This window comes from Diadema antillarum, unplaced genomic scaffold (genome assembly GCF_040938485.1).
Source record: "Diadema antillarum isolate AM-2024a unplaced genomic scaffold, OU_Dant_1.0 scf00000024, whole genome shotgun sequence".
Classification (NCBI taxonomy): domain Eukaryota; kingdom Metazoa; phylum Echinodermata; class Echinoidea; order Diadematoida; family Diadematidae; genus Diadema; species Diadema antillarum.
The window spans coordinates 3,023,455-3,050,042 of NW_027270913.1; the positions used below are offsets into that span (position 1 = coordinate 3,023,455).

Below are 26,588 nucleotides of genomic sequence, written 5' to 3' on the forward strand. Positions count from 1 at the left end.
GGAATATTCCACGTGTTGAACTTCGAATGTTCTTATTATAAGAAGAATGAGTCTCAAATACGCTATCAGTAGATCCTATACAAGAAGGTTTTTATTCACAAAATCTGTGAATAAAAACCTTCTTGTTGGATCTACATATATATATATATATATATATATTACGAACCAATGGAGAGTGAAATGGATATGCCATCAATGCTTTATGGAAGCTAAATTGCATGTGTGATGTGGAGGAATGTCATAGTTGGTGGAAACTTTAGACACTTAATATTTCTAGAAGTCCCCACGTCAATTCTATGCTGTTTACGATTTTTTCAAATTGTGATTTCACGTCTTTTTTATAATTTGCCTAATTTGCCTGATTTTTCACCAGCTGTGTGTCATTGCGCCTTCACCGCATCTAATCATTATAGTCAGGGGGACTTAGCTTGGAATCTGTACATCAAGTCATGATCTGATATCACAGAAAGCTCATTCGAGATTTCCGTAATACACATGTATAATCATAATATCATGCCATCGATTGTTGTTCTTTCCTTTGCCTAACAAAACACAGGAAACGGTTCGTACTGACTTTGTTAGCAGACACGTTGCAGAAGAACCTAAGAGCTATAATTTGACACCACGTGAATGACTCTTCTTCTCTTTCAAAGTTTCAAAATACATTTCACTCACCCCGCGCAAATATCATTAACCAGTCGTGGCTTCCTTCCGCGTTTGAGAACATGGCGTGCGTATACTCTTTTTCCTCCTTTCCTGGAGCGTTTCGTGGATAGAAATTGCACATCCTTATGACATTCATTAGTATTGTATTCATCAATATTGTATTTTTAATTGGTATATGTTGTATTCTTTATTTGGTATATATTTGTATTTGTTTACCATTTGATTTTCTTCTTTGTTGAAATGTTTGAATATGTATATGTATGTAAATATATGATATCTTTTCATTTTGTGAAAAGTGGACCTGTGCGCTATACAAGTAGCCACTATTATTGTTATAAGTATTATTTCTATTGCAAATGGATAATGGCAATACATTTATGCAAGTATAGAATTATGCATGCTTGCGGGTTTGTTTGTTTGATCCATTGTTTGTTCACCTATCTGAGGGAGAGATGCGAGAGAGGGGGAGAAGAGGTACAAGAGGTCAGTCCTTCGAGACATTTCGTTCAGTTCGAAAGCACTCTTGTATTTGTAATCAAGGACTAAAAGTTATCATAATCGCACTACAGTATAACTTCTACAACGTGTAATAAGATGTCGTGTCTGGGCATACATACTTTAAGTTACTCACACACACCACATATTTCATTTCGTGCATGCTACCTGGAGCTCATTATTGCGTCCTTATCTCAGACATACTAGATGCTCGCGTTACTTGTAGTAATCGCAGGGTTTTTCGTTGCTATTTTTTTTTCATTTAAGATGAGAGAATGCATAAAAAGATAGCAGTAGGGCCTACACATGTATCAGCTTTGCAAGAAGTAGGCCTTCAGTCATTGTCTGTAGCTGTGGTTGATGAAGGTGAATGTCTCTACAAATTGTACCTCATTTAGAGGCTGAATACACTTGACTTAGATTCAGAGGTATATATGACATATATATCGGCGAAGATGTATTATGCAAAAAAACAAATTGTACGAGTAAGAAGCAAATCTTCATTAAGGACGTCTATAGGCGGGCTTCGAGCAGAAAATAAAATCTGGAACATTTTTTTTTTGGTGGTAACACTGACGTACACATAATCACAAACAATGGATCAAAATGTAATAAATCAAACATTTTTAAATCACTGCTGCACCCAATGTAAAAAATAGCTTTAACAAAAAAAAAAAAAAAATAAAAATCATAGCAATGCTTATAGCGCCCTCTTGCCACCGGTATGAGAAGAGGACATTTCTCAATACAGTTCTGAGCTTTTGTCAATAACATCCGATGTATTAAATTAATGTGCCAAACCTTACTTAGTTTTAAACGTCCATATCATTGAATTTAGAAACAATTTCCATGGACCTTGCAGATTTTCAGATTTTCTATGTAGATAACAGTACATGCATAGCTCACCGTTAATGCTATATCATACACTTTTAACTGGCCATTAGCTGAAAGGCATTTTTTCTTATAATTTCGGCAGTAAAGGAGTATACAGTATTTAAGTTTGCAACCTGAAAATATCATTGCAGCTTGAGGACAATTAAAGTTGCTATCTTAATATGACTCTCTCATTGCTTAAAATGTAATTCATCAACTCTCGATATCAATACTGTTGTAGATTTGCTAAACTCTGTCTTTGACGATTTGAGCTAAGAGTTAGTTGCGCGTGTAAACGAATACAATTTATGTACAAAGCTTATTTGTAACTGGAACTTGTCCTTTCAATTTAGTACAGTGTATGATTAAACACTGGGTAGCTGTTTCAATTCTTTAAATTGTTTTGCAAAAGAAAAAAAAAACACCCATCAAATTAACTAAATCTTATCCGTAAAGGAATTCTGTTGGCACTTTATGACCCTCAGAATCAGACTCAGACATATACAGTATTCCCCGATTGAACTATGTATGACTTGTGATGTTTAACTGTGACAGAATTTAATCCGAGTCTCATCGTGCGTATTTCGTTGCAATATGAGCTATGATAATCAACTATATGATGTCTGTATGTAGCACTTTTCATCTAAAATTAATGGCCGCAGCCCCTCCAGGGAAATGATTGCGTCCCTATATCGTCCTTTATTCTGGACAAGCAACAGCGTCATGCATACTCTATAAGCGTGTAGAGATGAAGTAAATTTGGCCTTCATAATAGATCACTGGATGACTAATATACGAAGAATTGAGACTAGAAACAGAAAAAAATAACACTTGGAAACGTGTGCAAAACAATGCAAACAATGATGCAATACTGAACTACAAGGTCCTCGGCCCGGCTTTGATGAATTGTATTCACCCGTTACGTCATCTCCCAACGCTGTAAAGGATAAGTGCATCCTCCAAAACAGATTTCCTCTCAGATACGTTTCACAGGCGTAATATTCCCTGTCTCAGATATGATAAACCTGACCTTGGTTTAAAAAAAGAAAGTCATAGATTCAATCCGTTTTGATAGAAACGTTTATTGCAAAAGTCGGTATATTTGTTATTCATATAATGCGTCATAACACATAGATTCATTTTTTTTTTAATCATTATTTTTATGAGATACCGTTCTTTTCGTGAGAAAAGCAATAGCATTCTCTCTGCATTTCCTCTTTTTAATCTGCATAAACTCTCTACACGTTTGCACCGTGCTGCACCATTCGGCGTTCGTCTCCCCACTCGGAATCTGCTCGATGAGTGGTGGCTGGATTGTCTTTGATTGTAAAGTGTATACTCGAGGCCATTAGCCTCGTCGAGCATTTGATCATGATAATGATCTCCTGCATCTTATCACATCTAGATTAGTTTCATTTGTCTTTTCAACACCAGGCACGTCAAATATTATTTTCATTTAATGCGGAAAAGACACCTGCTCGTAATGATGTTGCACAATAAAGAAAAATAGTGATATACATTAAAGTCAAGCACTAACTTTTTTCCATACTATTCAATGTTCAAATGATTTACTCATTATTATCTTTGTTTAATTGACTTCTTGTTATATTCTTGTATGACAAGAGAATGCAGAAATAGAATAAAATCAAATGAAATAAAAATTGACATATCAAAGGCCAATATCACAAAGAATACTAAATCACATGTATTTGTTAAATATTCCTTCACTTCAGAGACTAAAATTGTTCATGAGAATTTGGACACCCATTGAAATATTGACAGCTAATCCTGTAGCGAAGCAGAGCGCCCTCGACGGTTGGGGAATGGCGTTGAGGTAGACGATGGTGTGTAGCAGACGAGACACGGTGAAGATCCTGTAGTGCCACAACAGGGTGCTGATGGAGGCGCCTGAAAAGAGCGCGTAGAGGAGTCCCAGCCCGAAGAAGGGTACGATGTTCTCAAGGTCGTTCAGATGACACCTGTACGCAGTGAACGAAGACATCAGCAGTAGTTGAGGCTGACAGATTTCAGAAACCTCAAGTTGGTCGGCTGTACTATTTGTGATCTGATCTAAAGGCACTTGTTATATCATTTTATTATTATTATTATTATTATTATTATTATTATTATTATTATTATTATCATTACTAATAACCTCTTAGAAATGGGCTGTACCCCTTGCAAGCAAACTAGACAGAGTCAAACAATATTAAAGGTATTGTTTACCCATTCTGAGCAGTGATTTTAGAATGTACGAGTTATTGCATTTAGTTTGATGCATATTGTGTATAAGTCAGTTGTATATTACGAAGACATCCTACCCGTACGAAAATTTTGCAATAAAGCATACAATCTGAGGAGATATTGCTAGTTATCATCAGTAAACCATAACTGATCTGTAGACGGTTTATTCTAGAAACAATTTTATTATAAGTATTGTTCACATTTTGTATATCAAATGCTTAACATTTCATTTTTATCATTTCCTATTGCTTCCTTTCATATATGATATTCGTTCTTGAAAAAAAAAAGAAAATGTATGTAAGATCCAAACGTTACGAATATTAGCTGTGTAAATGACTATGTAAGTATTTTGTTGATTTGTTGACTTGTATTGATTTTGAAATGCAGAAATAAAAACTGAACTGAACTGAACTGAACATGCTTAGCATTGGCTATAGCTGATTAACATTTTTATATTTAAGAACTACTTTGAAACACTAAAGCTGGGTTTTTGTTTCATCTGCAAATGGTAAAAAAAAATGCCTTTAACGAAAGGCCAGAATCAGAGCTCGAGATCTCTTGGGGATGACAACAGTGTATGGCTCTTTAAAGATAATAGCGAGCTTTAAATGTCATCTTCCAATTATTGAATCAGTGTGTTGTGTAACTTCCCCGTAACGATCAATTATGCCCTCGATCCTTATTAGATAAGTATTGTTTCCCAGTGGATGTACCACGTAAATGAACTCCTGTATTTTGCTTGATCCGATTGGGAAATATACACATCTTAAATATTAGTGTAATTCTTGCACATTTGCTTTTATCGTTAATGTAGGCTCCCTGCACTATAGTCCTACAGTATTAAAGAAAGCATAAGACCTGATTTAATCTGACGAAGTTGGGTGACTGCATCTTCAGGTTAACTATTAACGCTCTATTTTATGACCACGGATAATCGTGTAGTTAGTCACCTTGAAGGATACAAGCATACTTGTCCGCCGTGTATGAAGTTAATGTACCGATCAGATTTGCCACATGAGGGTAATAGTATACCGCTCCCGTATGAAGACTGTATGACCTTTAACCTACCTCCTAGCCCTCTCAACGTCGGGGTCATTCATTATGACCTTCACATTTTGTCCCACGGTGTCCTCAGGGTTTGCGAAGACCTGCAGATAGGTAGGGGTCAAGTAAGGTCATGGATATGATAAAGAGCAAAAATGAAAAATGTACGTAATGAGCAAATTCTAAATGAAATGAATTGTTCTTTTTTACTCGTAAACGTCGAAACCATATGGGTAAGGGAGCAGCGGGATCTGCAGGGACATGTAGCAACCCATGTATAGAGAGGATGCCTTATAGCTGCATGAGTTCTAAACGGCCATCTTACGTATATACTATACCCTTCTCTGTAAGTCAGGCGTATGTATAAATATGCCTCAAAAGACGGGTGTTGCTGGCGTAACGCGAAATAATGCGGGTACACACCAATGTGTGCCTTCGCATTGCTAGAGCCTGAACACTATATGGGCGTGATTGTCAATGTGCGTATATTGTTTAAATTTATGGGTACAATGTATCTACTCATCTACTTCCCATAAATTCCAATATCTTTACAAACAGAGTTTCAGCGCATACTTTGGCATAATTCTTTTGCAGAATTGATTCCAATTGCTATCAATGGAATACACCGACAAATTCAATGCAGATAGAGACCTGAAAGAATTGGCAGGAAGTGGTCACGAAAATAGCGAGTCTGCATGAAAATGCAAAGGATGAGGATACAGTAAACCGTGATTCAAAATGTTAAATAATAAGTTTTCAATTTGGAGAAAAAAGTAGAGGTAGGTATATCACGTACGCAGTCAAAATCTGATCGATGGCAGTCTGCCAAAAATCTCGTCTAGAAGTATGTTCGAACTTTACGCATATTAATCATGTTAATAGCTTTTAATTATAATCCGTTTGCCTCTGGAGAAACAATTAAATGAAGCAAACGTCAGTTATTTTCAGATTTTGAGCTGACTCTATTTGAGGGCACTTTATAACATCAGGCATCAAACGTCTCCGGACAATTCTTATACTTTTGGAATTGTGTAAAAGGGTGCACTGTTGATTTGAATAGGTGGATACTCAGCTTTACCACTGGCGGACTATAATAGGAGGGAGACTTACCTTTCTGGTCACCCGCAAGAATCCAGTGATGGGAGACATTATGACCATTTTCAGGAGTACGATGCTGCCATAGGTCACAAAATATGACAGCTCCTTGCTGGCAAGGATATCAGACATGTTCGATTTTTGTCCGACCCCGTATATTGACGACGTGTTAACGTTGAAACTGGATCTGAAGCACCTGTACGGATTCTACCTGGTATGTTGGCTGCTGTATGAAATTCGCGACGTGCTCAGATGGTATAGGCTCACACTCTACAGGTACTATATAAGGCCTATTATGTGCAGCGTGATCCTGGGTCAGCCATACAAACAAAAACGGGTAAAGATCAATTACTTAAGCAAAGCTGGGAGCGAGAACCCGAAACGGGATGTGCTATACAATACACACTTTACTTGCCACTAACTTTAGGAGCTTCCGGACGCAGCAAAAACGATCGACAAACCTGGGCCATCCATGCAGTTGACCACGCCCCTTCCCTCCCTCCCCCCCCCCCCACTTTTCAGACAAACAAATTTTTTAACACATACACAAACACACACACACACACACACGCACCTACATCGTCAACAAACAACAAATCAAGCAAACAAAGAACAACAAAATAAAAGACGACCACAATAATCTATAAGAGTGCAATAATCCAGTAGAAGCTCAATTTTGTCTTTCGGTTCCTACACATTTTGTTTAACAAAGAAACAAAGTCCTCGTCAGTTTTTACCAATTCAAACAAGCAAAGGCAAACAAAGTGTACGGTAGACTATCTTGGCAGTTGCTCTAGATGGGTGCATTATATTTGTATGCCACGGTGCATGAGACATATAGTATAACTGTCATAGACACAGTAATGCCGTATATTAAAGGACCGCTTATCATAAAGTTTCGTCCTATGCTACCCACAGACAAGATCATACCGTAAAAAGGCCATGACAAGTCGCTTGGGGGATTGGCATTCAGAGGGTTAAACACACTACTCCACACGTTCCCGATGATCACTTCCATTCTTCCTTCCTATGAAAGGGAATGGGGAGTGAAGCAAAATGAAATGAATGAAATGAAGTATTGTGAGTTCATGGTTGCCTGGTATTTAGCGAGACAATCAAAGTGCAAATAGTTCAGGGGGCTCGAACCAGCCGCCCCCCCCCCCCCCACTTGAATAATAAAAAAAAAAACTTCATGTAATGCGACGGATAATTCTTTTTTTTTTCCATTTTTGAAAGAAAAACAACTACAAAAAAGAAACTCTGTACAAATAATTTTGATAGATTAAACCTACCTCCCCCCCCCCACCAAAAAAAAAAAAAAGAAGAGGAAATCTTATAAACAAACTCCTGCTAGGTTGAGATTTAAAGCTGATAGTGCGACTCCGCATGAATGGCGGAACTTGATATTTCGAGAGCAATTTTGACCATAATAATGGCCGTACGCACGGGGGAGGGGACCGCAATGCAATGACAATTTTGTTTGATGTGTTTGATTTGTCGATTTGATTAATTTCTGCATTCGATCTAATCCAAATTGAATACATATTCAAAAAAATCACACAAAAAAACCAAAGGCTAACAAGTGCAGTGATTTCAAAATGACAATATAGCACTGCACAAATAGCTGCACATATATACTGTAAGTATAATTGTACTGTGCAGTACATAAACAGAAAAATGCAATACGATAATACAAGCAGTATTTTCCATTATAATAAAGATAATTGAATGCCAGAGATCGCGATCGTAAAGGTGCAATCACACATCGCCGGTTTAGATGGCGGTTCATGGCGGTTCAGCAAATCGCCGTGCTCCGCCAAAGACCGTGTTTACACCGTACACAAACCGTGGTCATCCGTCACCCATCCGCCATGAACCCCGAGAACCGCGGGGAACCGCCAGAAAAATTAAACATGTTTAATTTTTCGTGGCGGTCTTGGCGGTTTGAAATGGACCGTGTTCACATCGCCGTTCATCGTGTTAAGAACGGCATCCTCCGTGTTTGCACCGCAAGATCCGTGATAATACCGTGTTAATACCGCCATAATTTTCAAGCGAAAAGAAACAATGAACTTAAAAGGGAATAATGGCTCCGGTGACACTTCGTGGCGGAGCAATAATAAGAAATGGAGATAAAAGCAAAGATGAACCCATAATGCAAGATCGGGCAAATATATTGAATGCTACTGTTTCCTTACTTCTTTAACACATATCAGTAACAAATAAAGTTTAATGTTCAAAAAGTTGTTAGGTATGTTGAATAGTACATCATTTACATTGAAAGGTAAGTTCATAACTTTATCAAAGCTTAACAGCTTTTCAGATGATCAGCAACGTGTTACACACAGAAGACTTATGTAAATAATTATGTTGGGTTCTGCTTTCGTGATTATGTATGCCATTTTTGTAAGACTGCATGTTGATACAGATATGTTGAAACTTAAGAGAGTAGAGGGAAAAGCAATGTTGAAACTTGAAAAAACACCATTATTATGTTACATGAACCTGTAAGTAAAGAGGAAACTATGCACATAATACTATATATGTTTCTTTGATAATGTACATAATATGTCTTTTTTATTGACTGTTGTTAAAGATATTATTATTATATTATCATCATTACCGTTCTTATAAAGCGCATAATACCTTTGGCAAGGTCTCTATGCGCTTTAGAGGGGGAACAAAAAGATAAACAGGAAAAGGTAATTTCAGAAACAGCAACATGCTGCATAAATCATCATCTACAATCACTATGTTACTATTTTAACAGTTAAAGTATTTAAAAACATTTTGGACTTATTGATGGAACTTCATGTTCTATCACTTGGGATGCTTTTCCACAGTTCTGGGGCGGCATAAACCACGTTTGCCATAGTAGTTTGTCGTAATAGATCGAGGGTATCACATACAGATTCCCCTTACGATCCAAGAACTCTCCTAGGCTCATATTTCCCATGAAGCTGTGAAAGATAAGAAGGAGCAATTTTGTGAAAACATGGATAAACAAGCTCTTAAACAAGATCTTAAATTCAACACGCGAAATAATTATGTGAAAACTTAATAAAGAAAGAATTAAAAAAGAGAGATGTTGAAACAAGCAAGTACTTATTATATACATCACTTGATAAATAAACCTACAAATGAACAGGAAACTTTGGAAACTATTTTGGATTCTGCTTTGATATGTATGTCTTTTTAATGACAGTTAATACGGATATTTTAAAAATGAAAAGAGAGAGAGAAAAGTCACGTTGAAACTTGAAGATAATTGCTTGTTGCATCACTTATATCAATCTGTAAAACACTGGGGATTACAACGTTTCATAATTTCTTTAAAATTGTGTTTTCCTAACAAAGCAAAACGCTCCTTGTTGAAACCCATTGAGGACAAGTGAAAGGGCTCTGATTGCATCCAACTACATGGGCTTGGTATGGACTCCTCCACCTTCCGGGACGATACGTGTTACTACCGCGTCAATCCGCGTTTGCTCCGTGTTCAAAACGTGTTGAGAACGTAGTCAAAGTGCTTTCCGCCATCATTGGGACACGGTTCACGGCGATTTGAGAACCGCCATGAACCGCCATCTAAACCGGCGATGTGTGATCGCACCTTAAGCGATTAAGCTTGAAATTGATGCAGGGGCCTCATACTAACGCTGTCTTGAAATTGACCCAACATGGTAATTTAAATATGGACTCTTCAAGTCCATGTGAACTTGACCCAAACATGGTCAAAAGTTAATCAACAACGAGAGCAAGACAGAAAGTCACGCGATATGGCCAGGCTACACGAAGATATCAATATTCGTTACGAAGTTTACCCGAAGGACACACGAAGGACACACGAAGACTACACGAAGATTTTGCTACCACTCACGAAGTTGCTGCTGGAGCCTGAGAAACTCCTCAACCGCTGGTCATACAACTGCTCAAGATGATCTCACGAACGACCCGATGTTTATTCGATCAGAGCCGAATTCAAACATTGGTCTTTGCTCGATGACCACACCAGTTTAAAACATGGGCTACACTATCCAGAAATCGAGCAAAGATAGACACCTTTGCCTATTCAGTCAGAGATCACAAAAACCGTCGATATCCGTCTCGTGGGTGCTGGCTTGCAAGCATCTATTACTTCCTCAGTAGCAAAAACAACAAAACACAACACAACTAATTAAACAAAACAAACAAGCGAACGAACGAACGAACAAACAAACAAACAAACAAACAAACAAACAAAACTAACAAACAAATAGAAAGGGAAACAAACTGTAATTCGAAAAATATCGAAAAGCTACCATCAATCTCTCGTTTTATTACCTTCTTCTTCTGCATATATATCTTTCCTTTTCATACTCCGTTGCAGCATCAAGTCTTAAGTTACAACTAATTTGATAATAGTAATCACACTGATAATAACATTGCAGTATCGAGGCGCGTAACATCAAACATTAGTGCAAGAATACTATGATATTGATATCAGCAAGTTAGTGATATAACATTTAACAATGAACATATTTTGCTTATCATCGAATGTGTGTCATATACATCACTATTATTTTTGCTGGGTAGATTTAATTAATTTCATGGTGTTTCTTTAATCTTTCATTATTCTAGTATATTGATATATTATATTTCACAGGAAACACCGTTTTAGAGTCATGTTTTTCTTTGAGATCCCTTCGTTGGGTGTAAACATGTAACAATTCCAGCATTTAAGCGGGCGATCATATTTTAACAATAAACATACCCAGCGATTGTTGATGCTTTTCACCAAAGCATCAGAGGATTTAGAGTGGATCTTCAGCCTTATCAAAACACGTATGTTTTTTAGGAGTCTTATAGGTGGTTTCTAAAGCCGCCTGTCTACATTTTTATTAAACTAGTGATTATGTAATATTGATTATGATTCATAAGATTCATTAGGATCGGGCGCCTTTAGAGAGTTAAAGCGTTGTTCATCAGCAGTTGATCAGTATATCTGCACCCTAGGATCAGGCGCCTTTAGAGGTAAAAGTTGTTCATCAGTATCTGTACGCCCATGGAGACATTAACTGCAAAGCCGGTAAAGAAACAGAGCGCACGAGCGGGCTGACGAATGGCGTTGAGGTAAACGATGGTGTGTAGCAGACGAGACACAGTGAAGATCCTGTAGTGCCACAACAGGGTGCTGATGGAGGCGCCTGAAAAGAGCGCGTAGAGGAGTCCCAGCCCGAAGAAGGGCACGATGTTCTCAAGGTCGTTAAGATGACACCTGTGCAGATAACGGAGGAATCGGAAAAAGAAACAGATCGTCTATACGAGAATACATTGATTTGGCGAAGAGTAAGTGCTGCTCCAAGTAAGGCCCACGATTTTTATCACACTCATTGAGCATTGTAGTTTTGATACAGGCCGTACTGCCGTACCCACACAGCTACACTGTACAGTATGTCCCCCAAAAATTACAGCGGGGCCCTCCGCAATTATATCTTTAAAAATAGTGAATCAATCTAAATACAAATTCAGGGTATGAAACTATAACTCATTGCCCACATCTTACAGAAAACCCCACTCGATTTGCTTCAGTGGTCAAAGAGAAATAAGGAACTTTGTAGAGGATGTCGGGAATCTCTTCTGTCCAAGTTCTGTCTATTATTCACACACAAGATCATCGAAATGCTAAACTCGGAAGAATCCGATTCATGACATGCTTTACAACAATCAACATTTCTCGGTGACCGCTTAACCGAATCGAATGGGGATTTCTGCAAAATAGAGCTAAAATGTTATATCTTAAGACCCTGAAGTATAGCATTTAAGAAATTTAATCTTATTGGGCGTTATAATGCGAAAATCTGATTGTAATTTTGGGGGGACATACTGCAGTAAGTCGCCCCAAAAATTACAATCAGATTTTCGAATTGATAGCACCCAATGATCAACCTGTCAATGTGCTACTTCAGGGTATTAAAATGTAACATCTTAGCTCTATTTTGCAGAAAACCCCATTCAATTTGGCTAAGCGGTCACAGAGAAATGTGGATTGTTGTAATAGTCCATGGGCCAAGACCCGAAAAATGGGTTGTTGGTACCATCTGAGGTGGCACAACCTTTTTGGTGTCAGTTTGTTTGTCGGGCATAGATATGCTTATCAAGCTATGATAGCATTTCCAAATGAGTAGCTTAGTCATAATAAATGAATTTTTAACCAATTTGGTCTCGTTTTTATATCCCTATACTTCTGAATCGAAACTAAACCGCTATACAAAGAAGAGCACTGCCTTCTGTATGTCCACAGGTGTTCTGTTGTAAACGCGGTGCGCTTAGTCTTTATTCAAGGCAGCGAAGGGAATATCCAAAGGGTTATGACGTCCACAGCTGTCACGCGGTGCGCTTAGTCTTTATCTAGACCAATGTACCGTTATCATATCTAAAGTTCCTCATAAAAGGGATTATCTATACTGTTTTTATACCACCCTAGCAACAAATACATCAGTTTTAAACAAAAATCACTCTGTTCATTTACAATATCATTCATTATAATGTATCGTAGTGTACCGGTACATTGTTTTTGCATTATCTTATATTGTTGGAGGGAAATAAAGCGACATTGGCGTGGTATCAGCGTTTTCACCGTAGCGTTTTCGCCGGAAAATGATAAATAATTGAAAGATACGGTAAAATTCACGAGAAATTGCTTTTGTTGTTGTTGTTGCTTTTAGATAAAAGGATATACACTGTATCATACGCTTTGGATATTCCCTTCGCCGTCTAGAATAAGGACTAAGCGCTGTGGACATCATAACCTTTGGATATTCCCTTCGCTGCCTTGAATAAAGACTAAGCGCACCGCGTTTACAACAGAACACCTGTGAACATACCATAGAGCTGCATTTTACAGCTCTATGGAACATACAGAAGACAGTGCTCTTCTTTGTAAAGCGGTTAGTTTCGATTCAGAAGTATAGGGATATAACAACGAGACCAAATTGATTAAAAATTCATTTACTATGACTAAGCTACTCATTTGGAAATGCTATCATAGCTTGATAAGCATATCTATGCCCGACAAACAAAATGACACCAAAAAGGTTTTGCCACCTCAGATGGTACCAATATCTGGCCTGGCCCATGGACTATAAAGCATGTCATGAGTCCCATTCTTCCAATTTTAGCAATTCAATGCTCATGTGTGTATAGAGTAGACAGAACTTGGACAGAAGAGATTCCTGACATCCTCTAGAAAATGCCTCATTTCTCTTTGACCACTGAAGCAAATCGAAAGGGGTTTTCTGTAAGATGTGGGCAATGAGTTATAGTTTCATACCCTGAATTTGTCTTTAGATTGATTCACTATTTTTTAAAGATATCATTGCGGAGGGCCCCGTTGTAATTTTTTTGGGGGACATACTGTATATATTGATGTTTGACACTTTTTATACCATCTGTATGGATTTAACATGTTCGCGTCTGAGATGAAAATATGCTTCTATGGGTTTTTAGGAGTCTAAGTTGTAACTCTAGTCACGAGGTCATCTCTTGTAACCTGTATCCCTTTAATATGTGGTGAACCGATTCAGACAGAATCATGAATACCAACGTATTTCATGAACTCGAAATCTTTTACGGACAACATGGACTATCCAACGCAGATGTTAAATACTTATTTAAAAACTAATAATCATACCTAATAACAAAACGTGATTACACAATTATGCAAACTATATTAATAATGACAGAAGTTTACACACACGTACACACACACACACACACACACGCACACACACACACACACACACACACATATATATATATATATATATATATATATATATATATATATTCATTTATCTAACATGAGAATGCGAGTAGTGCATGTGTGAGAACCAAAGAACAGAAACTCTGGAACTGCTAGACTTTAGAGAGAACTGTTGTTGCCTCTTAATTGGGTTGAAATCTTGTGTTACCGAGTAATTACGATTAGGGACGACGAAAGTATTTCATCGAAATTGATGATTTTAGGCTGCAATGCTTCCATTAATACTGACAGAAGTTTACACACACACACACACACACACACACACACATATATATATATATATATATATATATATATATATATATATATGTTGAAAACTCATATCTAAGCTCAGTAAAAAGTCGTGTGCATTAGACCCAATGCCTACAAAGGTTCTCTTACAATGTGATAGCTCACTGATTTCTGTTTTAACATCCTTAATCAGGCTCTCTTTGGCAACTGGTCAATTCCCCTCACAGTGGAAACATGCTTTAGTTAAACCCTTTTTGAAGAAGGCTGGTCTAGATATGGAGTTTTGTAATCTGCGGCCTGTGAGTAACCTGAAGTATGTATCAAAGTTGGTTGAAGGTGCTGCCCATCAGCAAATTGTTGATCACCTTAATGTTAATTCACTTCTGCCTTTTAACCAGTCGGCTTACAGACAATTCCACAGTACTGAAACAACACTGTTAAGAATCAAGAGTGACATATTGATGGCTATGGACAATCAGAAAGTAACCATATTGCTTTTATTAGATCTGAGCAGTGCTTTTGACACCATAGATCATTCTCGCTTAGTGGAATCATTGAACACTTGCTTTGGCATTGATGGTGTTGTTCTGAAATGGACTAAGTCATACTTAGCAGATAGATATCAACAGATCGATATAGATGGTACTGGTTCAGATTTTTTCCCAGTGCCCACTGGAGTCCCACAGGGGTCTCGGCTGGGCCCTCTGTTCTTTACTCTATACACAAGTAATCTGATCAAAAATGTGTATGAAAAGTTTCCTGGTGTATACTGTCACTGCTACGCAGATGACACACAGATGTATTTGTCGTTCACACCTGACGCACTTGCTCAGCAGCAAAGAATCACTCACATGGAAATATGTGTCAATGATATATGTACGTGAATGGATGCTGCAAAACAAACTCATGCTGAATGACAATAAGACTGAACTGTTATTGATTGGCACATCCAAGCAAATATCTAAACTTTCTTTTTAATGGGATATCAGTTGGAAGTACCGTCATAAAGTCATCTTCCACTGTTAGGAATCTTGGAGAGTGTTTTGACACATCTGAACATGGACGCACACATCACAAATGTGTGTAAATCATCATACCATATGATATAATAGACGTATCAGGAAATATTTTGATGAGAACCGTATGAAAATGATCGTCCAAGCGTGCATTGTCAGTAAATTGGATTATTGTAACGGGTTATTATGAGATTGTGGACTCCCTGATTCTCAAGTTGGGCGCCTGCAGCGAGTCCAAAAGTCCTGCGCAAGGCGTATCTGTATAACAAACCCAGGTTTTCAAGGATTACTCCTCTTCTGAAAGACTTACACTGGCTTCCGATTCGTAAACGAATATTGTTTAAGATTTTGTTGATTGTATATAAGTCACTCATCGGTCAAGCCCCAAGGTACATATCCGAATTATTAGTATTTAAATCTCATAGACACACTCACAATTTGCGCAGTTCTAAGGACACTCTTCTTTTGCAAATTCCAACATGTAAAACAAAAGTAACACTGGGAGACAGAGCATTTACCTGTGCAACTCCCAAACTCTGGAATGATCTACCATTACAAGTCCGGAAATCCCCAACCGTAGCAGTTTTTTTTTTATATATGTATATATATATATATATATATATATATATATATATATATATATATATATATATATTCATTTATGCAACATGAGAATGCGAGTAGTGTATGTGTGAGAACCAAAGAACAGAAACTCTGGAACTGCTAGACTTTAGAGAGAACTGTTGTTGCCTCTTGATTGGGTTGAAATCTTGTGTTACCGAGTAAAATAGTATACGATTAGGGACGACGAAATTATTTCATCGAAATGGCGACCATATTGATAATTTTAGGCTGCAATGCTCCCATTAATCTTTTCGAGATTGCTGCTAGAGGCAACATTTTACATTTTATTTCACTTGTAGCTTGTATTGTATCGTTATTACTGATCTTTATTACTTGTCGAATTTAGATCGTCGTATTGCAGTATCAGGTAGTGGTATTTGTCAGAGCGTTTTATTCCTGCTACATTCTGAAACAAGCAAATGTAATCATAGAAATGTAGGTATAGGAGTTTAGGACAATATATCATGACCTTGACATACGCGGGGAAACGACTATTTCAATATGTTTATTTCATGATCAGCTACTTTAAGTTAGAATGGCAAAGCCATTGAAGAATGGTGCGTAACTGAATACAGGAAAAAGAGAGATTCAACATTTAAAGATGGTGGGGGGGGGGGGGTTCACAAAGCATAATACTGTATATTGTGAATGAAGGAATATCTAATAGTCTATATAATATCTTGTTTAAAGAAGATCTGTTCAGACAATCTGTTTAGACGTTTATGGTCAATTTCACCGGTTTCTTTGCATATGGAAACAAATTGTACTGTCAGAATAAAAAAGCGACATCAAAAACATATGAGAATATTCTCGCGTTTTGGGAGGTATATTTTAAATAAAAGTGCACATTCCCTTGACTTGTTGCAGAAATAATTGTATTGTAAGGTAAATAGTATTCACCATGCCTCCCTGAGGAGTTTTGTCAAGCCCTCTGTCGATATCCTAAAAAAATGAAATGTTGATTGTTAGATTTTCATTGATTTTCTTTCTGCATTGAGTTATTATTATGATTGAGAAGCCATCCCTTTAATTGAGGCTTTCTGACTAAATCAAGGGATAAATGCGATATGTACCTACCTCCGAACTCTCTCGACAACGGGGTCATTTAGAGTGACCTTTTTATCCGGGCCTTTCATGTGTGCAGCTGCATCCTCGGCATTGGCAAAGACCTGTTAAGAAGACGAGGGGTATTGTATCATACTCATATATCCATACGGATCTGTGCGTCGGTGTGTTCCTCCAAAGATCAGTCATGTACACAATCGCTCTCATGTCGTTTCAATGCCTTTAGACTGTACAGGACTCCGTTTTACAACGTAGACCTTACTATACAAGGAACTTCATTTTTTTTTTTGGCATCTCCCTATGTAGTATCATTCACTGAGTTAGTGAGTATTGGCAGGTATATTATAGTTAGCGACCCCCATACTCACCACATTTTTTTTTTATGGACTCACTTTTTTATGATTCTTTATTTGAACTTCGTTCAATTTGATATCACAGAAACAGAAATAATCACAGAAACAAAAACAAAACATTATACAAAGACAAATTGCATTATACCCACACATTGTACAAAATAACGTCAATCTTACACTATATTAAGACGAAATGCAGCAACACAAACATTGTGCAAACTAATGTCAAACTTACATTGTAACTCTTTTAACCCAGAAACGAAATCCGCTTTTTGTTTTTTTAAACACATATTCTAGCTAAAAGCCCGCAAACGGGGACATAATAGATAATTTGCTGAAAACAAACGGGGCATATTCCATTACTTCTCTAAAGAAAAAAAAAAGAAAGAAATTGAGGCCATTTGTGAGAAAACACACACACATATGCACACACACACACCAACACAAACGCCAACATGTGGAAATGATGTGGAAATGGTAGAAGCAATAGAGAGGAAAAAATGACAACAATGTGACAATAACTCGCAGATACGGCAAAATCAAGACATAAAAAGAAAATCACATATCATCCTCGGTATACATCATAATATTCCCACTTTAACAAATTCATTCCAACTGTTCCTCTTTTAATCGCTATCTTATTTTTTCTCCTTTACACATCTTGAAATACTTCATAACATCATTAAACTTTGGTTATACCTCTCCTTCTGATCTCGCTAAATATAAAATACATTTAATCATCAATATAAGTGTATTCCACCCTTTGACTTTAAACAAGTTTCCAGATATACCTGTATACACAACTTCCCAATTCATATTTCCCAGTTCTTCTAAATTCAATTTCTGAATGATAATTTGCCACAATTCCTTTACTTTAATACGCTCCCAAAATAAATGTGAATATGTTTCAGTGCTCTTTTTGCAGAAAGAACAGAGATCATCCGAAACAAACCCAAATCTCAACATATTAACTCTTGTATAAAATACACCATGAAGAAGCTTAAACTGAAATTCCCTAAGCTTGGGATAAGAGTTGTGAATCTGGGTCGGAGAAAAATATCTTGCGTTACTTTTGGTGAGAAGGCGAAATTACTCTGTCGATCTCGTACTTCCAATGTATATAACTGCTGTATATCAGTTAAAAAATACTTGTAAATCTTTCTCGAAGGTATGTCACCAATCCTAATTTCTTTTCCATATAATTTTAATCAAATATCATAAACCTGAAAAGGTTTAGTACTGACCCACGACAAACTAAACCGTCTACTTTTCAAAATTACATCACAAATCCTCAAAACATATTCAATTTCCTCACTACATAACCCTGCTTTTTGAAAATAAGTAATCGGCCGTATACCTTTTCCATCGAAATAATGACATAATCTATAAATATTTTTTCTCAAAAGATTTTCATTATGTATAATTTCACCTTTAAATAAAAAAAATATATATTATCAAATACTATTTGATTCATAAGCCCCTCTTCTGAATTTCTCAAATTTCCCAAACCTTGCTACGCTTGTAAAATGTCTTTATAAAATTTCGGAACTTTCAAAAAAAAGTTTATTTGTTTCAAAATTACACTGAAAAATTAAAACACCACCAACTGACCTAAAACATATTGAAAATACTTTTTCCAGGTCATACTCTTTTCTCCACAAAAAAAAGTCTTTTCACCCACATTACTCTTTGAACTTTAACAAACAACTCTTTCACACACACGGCACATGCACACACACACTCACGCACGCACACACACATACTTATGTATGTATGTAGGCACCAGAGTCCTTAATATAGATAATAAAAACGAAAGAACAATACGTTTCGAGTCATTCGGTTGTATCCAGTGATGGGCGACATCACAACCATCTTCAGCAGAACAATGGCAGCATACGTGACGAAGTATGCCAGCTCTTTAGTCTCCATGAACTCACACATTTTGCGAGGATAACGTGCCTCTTGTGAGCCTCAAAAGAAATCCACTTTGAGAAGTATAGAGTTACGTGAGGCTGAGCAATATAGGGTTATAATACCTCTTCACTGAGCTAGTCCTATGACCTGTAGATATTCATATGGAAGCAGCAATATGGCAGCACAGGTTACCAGGTACGTGTTCGCGTTATGCACACTATACAGTGACACCTGCGAAGAACATCAAGGAAACCTTTCGAATAAGTCTAGGCCGGTTTACCCTCACCCGACGATGTTGCTAGAGAAATAAAAAGTACGGACTACCTTTGACCCCTGTACACTTGAATAGACTACACATAAAAAAAGAAAGTCATTGTTTGATTTCAGAGACAAGAGTACTGGAGTTAAGTTTGGATTTGCCTCGCTTTGTTCGCTCGAATGTCCTTTTGTGCTGTTTGTAGAACAAAGTCCATATTTTGCCTACGCGAGGATCAGTCTATAACTGTGTTGCTTTTCATCGTGCAAAGTTCACTTCCGTCGATCTGCTCAAATCATATAATTATCCTTTGACATCGAGTATATATATTAAACAGCAAACTTAGATTACGACTTCCATCTGAAGATACTAATAGTCACTCAAGATAGAAAGCTTCCTGAACCCTCCCTCCTTTAAATGACATTGGAAATGCAATTTAAGTTCAGAGGAAGAATTCAGAATGTATGATAATAATATAATTGCATGATGTCATATCGAGTTCGCATGAATCGATTTCCATGTTACCCTGTAAATAATGTCATGTGGGCCTACTGGCAGACAAATTCAATTTAAAATCGGCAACTAGGAAAGATCACATCGAATGTAAACCGACCCAGAGGAACTGCTCAAAGAAATTAATGATGAAGTTCTTGGTAACATTTGCATTGTATTTTATGTGCGATTACTTTCCTTTTATAGATCTGAGCGTGAATAAGTACGGGAGCCTCAGCCTCCTCTCTTTCCACCATTGTCTCTGGCATTGGGAAAAAACCCCCGCACAAACCTATGAATTTCCGAATATTCTACCACGTCATTGTTCCCATCGAAGGGGGGAGGGGAGACCCTGACCAAATCATGAGTTCTATCCTTGCCCCCACCCCAACCCCCCCCCCCCACACACAAACAAACAAACAAACAAATACACTAAAATGAGTAATATACCCAGTACGAAAATATTAGGCAAACAAGACGCATTGCATTCACGGTACACGATTAACCTTTATTTTGAGGAAGGTAGCATGACTAGTGGGAGAGATGTGCAAGCGACCTTAACATCTTCAGGGCCCTCTTGGGAATCTTATGACATGTTTTTGAATTCATAATCGTATACAGCTGTGGGTCTACAGAATTATTGTAACTTTAAAACCTGTTAAATGCAACGAAGATTCATTTGCAGACGGAGAATACTTAGTTTGACAAACTTGCTTTACATAGGGAGGGGACAGCCCTTCCCCTCTCCACTCACACATAGTCTGCATGACGTCTACGTAATAATGCTTGCGTTCCAGATAAAATTCTTCTTGCTTTTCTGGTGTATTAAATTAATCTTTGCCTTAAATTAAGAAACTTTTTTTCTCAGTTGTTATGATGGTTGATCACATGAAATGTTTACGTGTTCATGTAAACGAAAAAAAAAAAATCCCAGCAAAAGCTGAGCTTACTGCAGAACGCAGAACGTACGTAAGCTGAAAAGAACTAGCAACAAGGAAAAGTAGAAATTACGCGGTGCGTAATATATGTCCCCGCCGGAAGTAGCATTTTGCAACAAAATGTACAATACAGGTCAAAAAATCAAGGTCAAAGGTCAAAGAAGTCAAAGGTCAAAATTCTGTGTAGAAGTGTTGAAGCCCTCACCTAGTGCCATCACATAAAGCAAACGGAATCGAAATCGGGTTAGAAATGGCGAAGGAGTAGCATTTTGTAGCAAAATGTACAATACAGTTCAAAAAATCAAGGTCAAAGGTCAAAGAAGTCAAAGGTCAAAATTCTGTGTAGAAGTGTTGAAGCCCTCACCTAGTGCCATCACATAAAGCAAACGGAATCGAAATCGGGTTAGAAATGGCGAAGGAGTAGCATTTTGTAGCAAAATGTACAATATAGGTCAAAAAATCAAGGTCAAAGGTCAAAGAAGTCAAAGGTCAAAATTCTGTGTGGAAGTTTTGAAGCCCTCACCTAGTGCCATCACATACAGCAAACGGAATCGAAATCGGGTTAGAAATGGCGAAGGAGTAGCATTTTGTAGCAAAATGTACAATATAGGTCAAAGGTCAAGGTCAAAGGTCACGACTGAAATTCTGTGTAGAAGTTTCAAAGCTCCCATGTAGTGCTATCATATAAAGCAAACAGAATCAAAATTGGCTCATAAATGACAGAGAAGTAGCAAATTGAAGATTTTGATCTCACACGGACGCACACACGGACGCACACACGGACGGACGGACGGACGGACGGACGGACGGACACACGGACACACACACGTACGGAGCCCGTTTCATAGTCCCCTGCTCGAACTCGTTCGGCGGGGACAAAAATAATGGAATTCTGACAAGTAAAAGCGTAACGTCACATATGTTACTGGAAAACGTGGTCAGGAATCAATCATAATCCAAAAAAAAAATATTTTTGTTAATTGTCGATATAATTGTGATATATTCCTCTTTATACAAGTTTGTAAAACATGAAAATTGAGTTTTGTCATTTTCTAGTACATGTATTTTCAGCAACCATATACTTAAAGAAAATCGTGTATGAACTATATTGATAAAACTTTCTTAAGTTAATCTATAAGGTCTTAGTCATCAGATGGGTTAGTCAAATTTTGTAATGTTCTACCATGGGAAAACATTTTCACGTAACAACTGACAGAAGGCCTATGACCACGCGCGCAGTGAATTTGGCTCTGCGCGATCGCGAGCGGGCGATCGAGTACGTTAATGTGCTGGTGGTTGATGTTGACGTATTTGACGTATTTGACTAACCCATAAAGGCCTAATATAGAAGATGGTGACTTTTATTGTCGGGAACATGTACCAAACGTTCCACCCTCAGGGTTTGAAATGCTATTGGAACATTCGGTATGTCCCTCCCCCGCCAGTCATCATCTATATAATGTTGTGTCATTTTCTACTGAATGATGTCGACGGCAAAATACACGGTTTGGTAAGCTATGAACAATTTGTGTGATTTTCCCTCCACATAGCATCCCCACAAAAAGAAAAGCAACAGCTACCCTGCATATCATTCCAAAGAGATTGCTTATCATCTTAGAGATTAAAGTTGTTCATCAAAATCTGAACGCCCATGGAAACATTAACACCGAATCCCGCCAAGAAACAAAGAAACCTCGCTGGCTGGGGAACTGCATAGAGATAGACGACGGTGTGTAGCAGACGAGACACGGTGAAGATTCTGTAGTGCCACAACAGGGTGCTGGTGGAGGCGCCTGAAAAGAGCGCGTAGAGGAGTCCCAGCCCGAAGAAGGGCACGATGTTCTCAAGGTCGTTCAGATGACACCTGTTAAGAAGGGCGGAGGAAGTTCAAATGAGACCTTTGAATGTTATCGGAGCGTGCGTTGAAAAAGAAATAAATAAATAAAACAAAGAAGAAGAAACATAAAAACAGAAACCTATTCCAGCAGTCTTAGAGTATGTTATTTCCAAAAGGTCCATTCGGTACCATGAATATATTTATATAGGACTGATACAACTCTGCGTCTCTTGATAGTAATAATGAAAAAAAAAAACCCTGATAGTGACAAATGAGGAGGTTTATCGAATTTTTCCATTGAGTGATCACGTACGTGGCTGTCATAATCCGTAATGAAGAATCAATTTTATTCTCAAGAAATGGCAACGAACGGTCCATTAATGCAGCTCAAACTCGTCAAGATGGTTTGCTTGGGACAAAAGGTTATAATCGCTTTATCTCTTGTTATCATTATTTTTTATCATAATTACCACGACTATATACCGCATCTGCTACAGCAGCTGTTCCTGCTACTACTACTGCTGCTGCTGATGCTCCTGCGTAAGCTGCTGTTGCTATGCTGCCTATACTTCTTCCTCTTCATCATCATCTTCTTCATCTTCTTCTTCTTCTCCTCCTCCTCCTTTTCCTCCTCTTTTTCTTTCTTCTTCTTTTTCTTATATACCTGCCAGTACTTTTTCTTCCTGTTAAGTGAACTAAACGCCTTCGTGAACTTGGAGAAATAACCTGTGTTTTTTTTCTCCATCTCGTCACCCCCCCCAAAAAAAAAAAAATATATATATATATAATTATGAAGAGCTTGCTTCCAAAAGGCGCTATATCCATCCTTTTTAAATGGATTTAGCGCCTTCTGGTAGCTAGCTCTTCATATATATATATATATATATATATATATATATATATATATATATAGATATATATATATATGTATGTATAAATAATCACGTAGGCAGGTTCAAAATTAAAAGCTTCCTTCTCCAACATCATTGCGTCGACACCTCTCCATCTTGAACAAGGCACCCAAACGAATTTCACCAAATCGCTAATAAGCCTTTTACGGTCATACACTTATTAATGTAAGACAGCAAACTATTGAAGCAAGTGTGTGTTATTATATCAGAGATGAATATATCGCATCTCACCTTCTTACACGTTCGACCACGGAGTCGTTGGTGACGACTTTGTTGTCTTTCACGGTCGCCAGTGGCAAGTCTTCAGGATTGCTGAACACCTGCAGGATCGAGAGACATCATACACAATCTGAAATACATCCCGAGGAGACGTATAATCACGCCTAGGCTTATCATAGAGGCAAAGGCGCACACAAAAGATAAGAATTATTTTTAGTTTTATGCATCATTTTTTTATTGATACCACGAACATACACATTCTATTTCATGAAGTTGGTATCTAGTTGTCGGGTTGATATAACACATGTGACACCCTATTCTCAATAAACGTAACTCTGATAGAAACTCATCACCAGACTATTATAGGTGTGGGCAAATTTTGTTTACCTTTCCCCATACAAATGTACTTACTAAATGCGTTTTCTCACTGGTTGAACTTTTACAAGACTGCAAGTTTCCGATGTATTCACAATCGGTCTCAAGACACATGACACATGTAACGGCATTCGTGAAATTTTAAACTCGCATCGAATCATGTCTAGGTATAATTTCATAGTGAATGATTTAATGCACAGTACTACAACGAAAATGAATTGCCCAGGTGTGTTGTCACTTTTTTTTCTTTGTTTCACAGAGACCGAATGCTACTAAGGCGTATAACAGTGCAGTCTAGAATCTTGCGTGAGAAAACATAATCATTTACTGTCTGCAGTAAAATGTACCGTATTTGTAGGACGGACTCCAAGTGTACGAATTTTGTAATAGTCATTTTATAGTCATATTACACGGATCAGTATGCACTTTACCAAAAACGTCATTGTCGTGAGGTGTCAATTCAAGTAAGGACAAGTCATATTGTTGATATATATATATTATGTATTACCATGCAGCTAGAAACTTATTCTTCATTTCACCTTACCCCTCTCCTGAGTCGAAAGAATGACGTAATTGGTGACATATCAACCATCTTCAGCAGGACGATACTTGAATACGTCACGAAATACGACATCTCTTTACTTGCAAGGACGTCCGACATTATGCTGGATTTAATCCGTTTTCCTCACTGTTCAACGTTCCTTGTCCAAGGTGTGAGAATGGGTATCATGCAGATCTCTATAACGTGTAACAGTGTCAGTTGTGTACGAGATGGTTGTACTCGCGTGCAGGAAGAGTTTTAAAAAGCTCCCTATATGTGCACGCATGCGATCCCCTCGGTGCAAATAGTCCTTCACAAACTGAATAATGAATTCAAATATTGCTGTGCACACCCAACCACCCTACAATAGGTCCATCGGAATTTTCGTTTCGTGCTCGACATTTCATAGTGGGAGCAAAGTTCAAACAAATATGAGATTTCGCCTGGAGTTTGAATATATGCAAGTACCTAGATATAGTTAGGGACCATAGGCCTTTATAGTACTGACCTTAAACTGCTGTGACATTGTGATTATCTGACAAATCAGTGTTTCAACAACGGAAGGATAAAATTGTGCTCTATGCTGCTAAAATGAACACAGATTATTGACACATGGGTGTCCAGCGTAAAAGCGAGACAATGTGAGCACATGCACTGCAGGCCTACGTCTGTAGCTGTGAGTTTATTTGCACTTTATTGAGAAAGGATTTTCAATAATGCTGTGTCATCGTCAGTTCTATTAGAAAGAATCACAGTGAACACACCTCACATCACACCATCATGCACATTGCACGCACAGATTAATTGGAAAGCCTAATTGTAGTATAATAAGAGCAATGTATTGAACTACTATAAGTACCTCGTGTGCAACCTTGAATGAGGTCGTTGTCACGGTTATAACAATATCGCTGTATAAAGGTCATTCTCTGTGCTGTAACACAAATGCCTGTGTCAGGTTGTGTTGTGACATTTTATATGAAATTTACTATCATACGATCAATCTCCTTTACAAATGAAGTGAATGGGAGGGTAACGTTATCAATGGTTTCTGTTGATTGTGTTATACCAAAAACACGTGCGGTATGATAATATAAAACTAAGGATGTGGAACATCCCCCCCCCCCCCCAAAAAAAAAAAAAAAAAAAAATGCTGGTTTTAAAGGGATGGTATAGTTTTGGTTGAGATGGGTCTTCAGGTTTTCAACACTATTTAACGGTATTTTTCTCTTTTTTGAGATATCGAGAAATTTTCATGAAAAATGAGAGAGGATATATTTTCAGGGGGAATTCAAAGTTTATTTTATGAAAATCGGTTTGAAATGGCTGAGATATCAAAAACAAAGCGATCCTTATAAGTGGTTGGACCCACCTTGGGATCGCTTTGATTTTAGTCGTGATTCTTTTTTTTTTTTTTTTTTTTTGGTCAAATAAACTTTGAATTCCTCTTAGAATTGTATGCTCTTTCACATTTCATAAAGTGAAGTATCTCGTTAAAAAAAAAAGGTTAAAACCTGAATCCTCACCTCAACCAATACTATACCATCCCTTTAATTTTGAGAAAGAAATGTTTCAATAATAATGATAATAATAATAATAAC

At 37.5% G+C, this 26,588-nt stretch overlaps 3 protein-coding genes across 3 annotated transcripts; all 3 read right to left on the minus strand.

The window, feature by feature from the left end:
* Window positions 1–3,263: 3,263 nt before the first annotated feature.
* LOC139733127 (microsomal glutathione S-transferase 1-like) lies at window positions 3,264–6,782 on the minus strand. The gene is made up of 3 exons (XM_071643972.1): window positions 6,433–6,782; window positions 5,347–5,426; window positions 3,264–4,013 (listed from the first exon to the last, which is right to left on the minus strand). The coding sequence occupies exons 1-3, from the start codon at window positions 6,547–6,549 to the stop codon at window positions 3,764–3,766; spliced, it is 447 nt and encodes a 148-aa protein (XP_071500073.1). The 5' UTR covers window positions 6,550–6,782; the 3' UTR covers window positions 3,264–3,763.
* Window positions 6,783–11,103: 4,321 nt separating this feature from the next.
* Window positions 11,104–19,664, minus strand: LOC139733137 (microsomal glutathione S-transferase 1-like). Its single transcript, XM_071643981.1, has 3 exons — window positions 19,332–19,664; window positions 17,167–17,258; window positions 11,104–11,671 (listed from the first exon to the last, which is right to left on the minus strand). The coding sequence occupies exons 1-3, from the start codon at window positions 19,446–19,448 to the stop codon at window positions 11,422–11,424; spliced, it is 459 nt and encodes a 152-aa protein (XP_071500082.1). The 5' UTR covers window positions 19,449–19,664; the 3' UTR covers window positions 11,104–11,421.
* A 2,615-nt stretch (window positions 19,665–22,279) lies between these two features.
* On the minus strand, window positions 22,280–25,329 carry LOC139733146 (microsomal glutathione S-transferase 1-like). Its single transcript, XM_071643991.1, has 3 exons — window positions 24,994–25,329; window positions 24,087–24,175; window positions 22,280–22,971 (listed from the first exon to the last, which is right to left on the minus strand). The coding sequence occupies exons 1-3, from the start codon at window positions 25,108–25,110 to the stop codon at window positions 22,722–22,724; spliced, it is 456 nt and encodes a 151-aa protein (XP_071500092.1). The 5' UTR covers window positions 25,111–25,329; the 3' UTR covers window positions 22,280–22,721.
* Window positions 25,330–26,588: the final 1,259 nt, after the last annotated feature.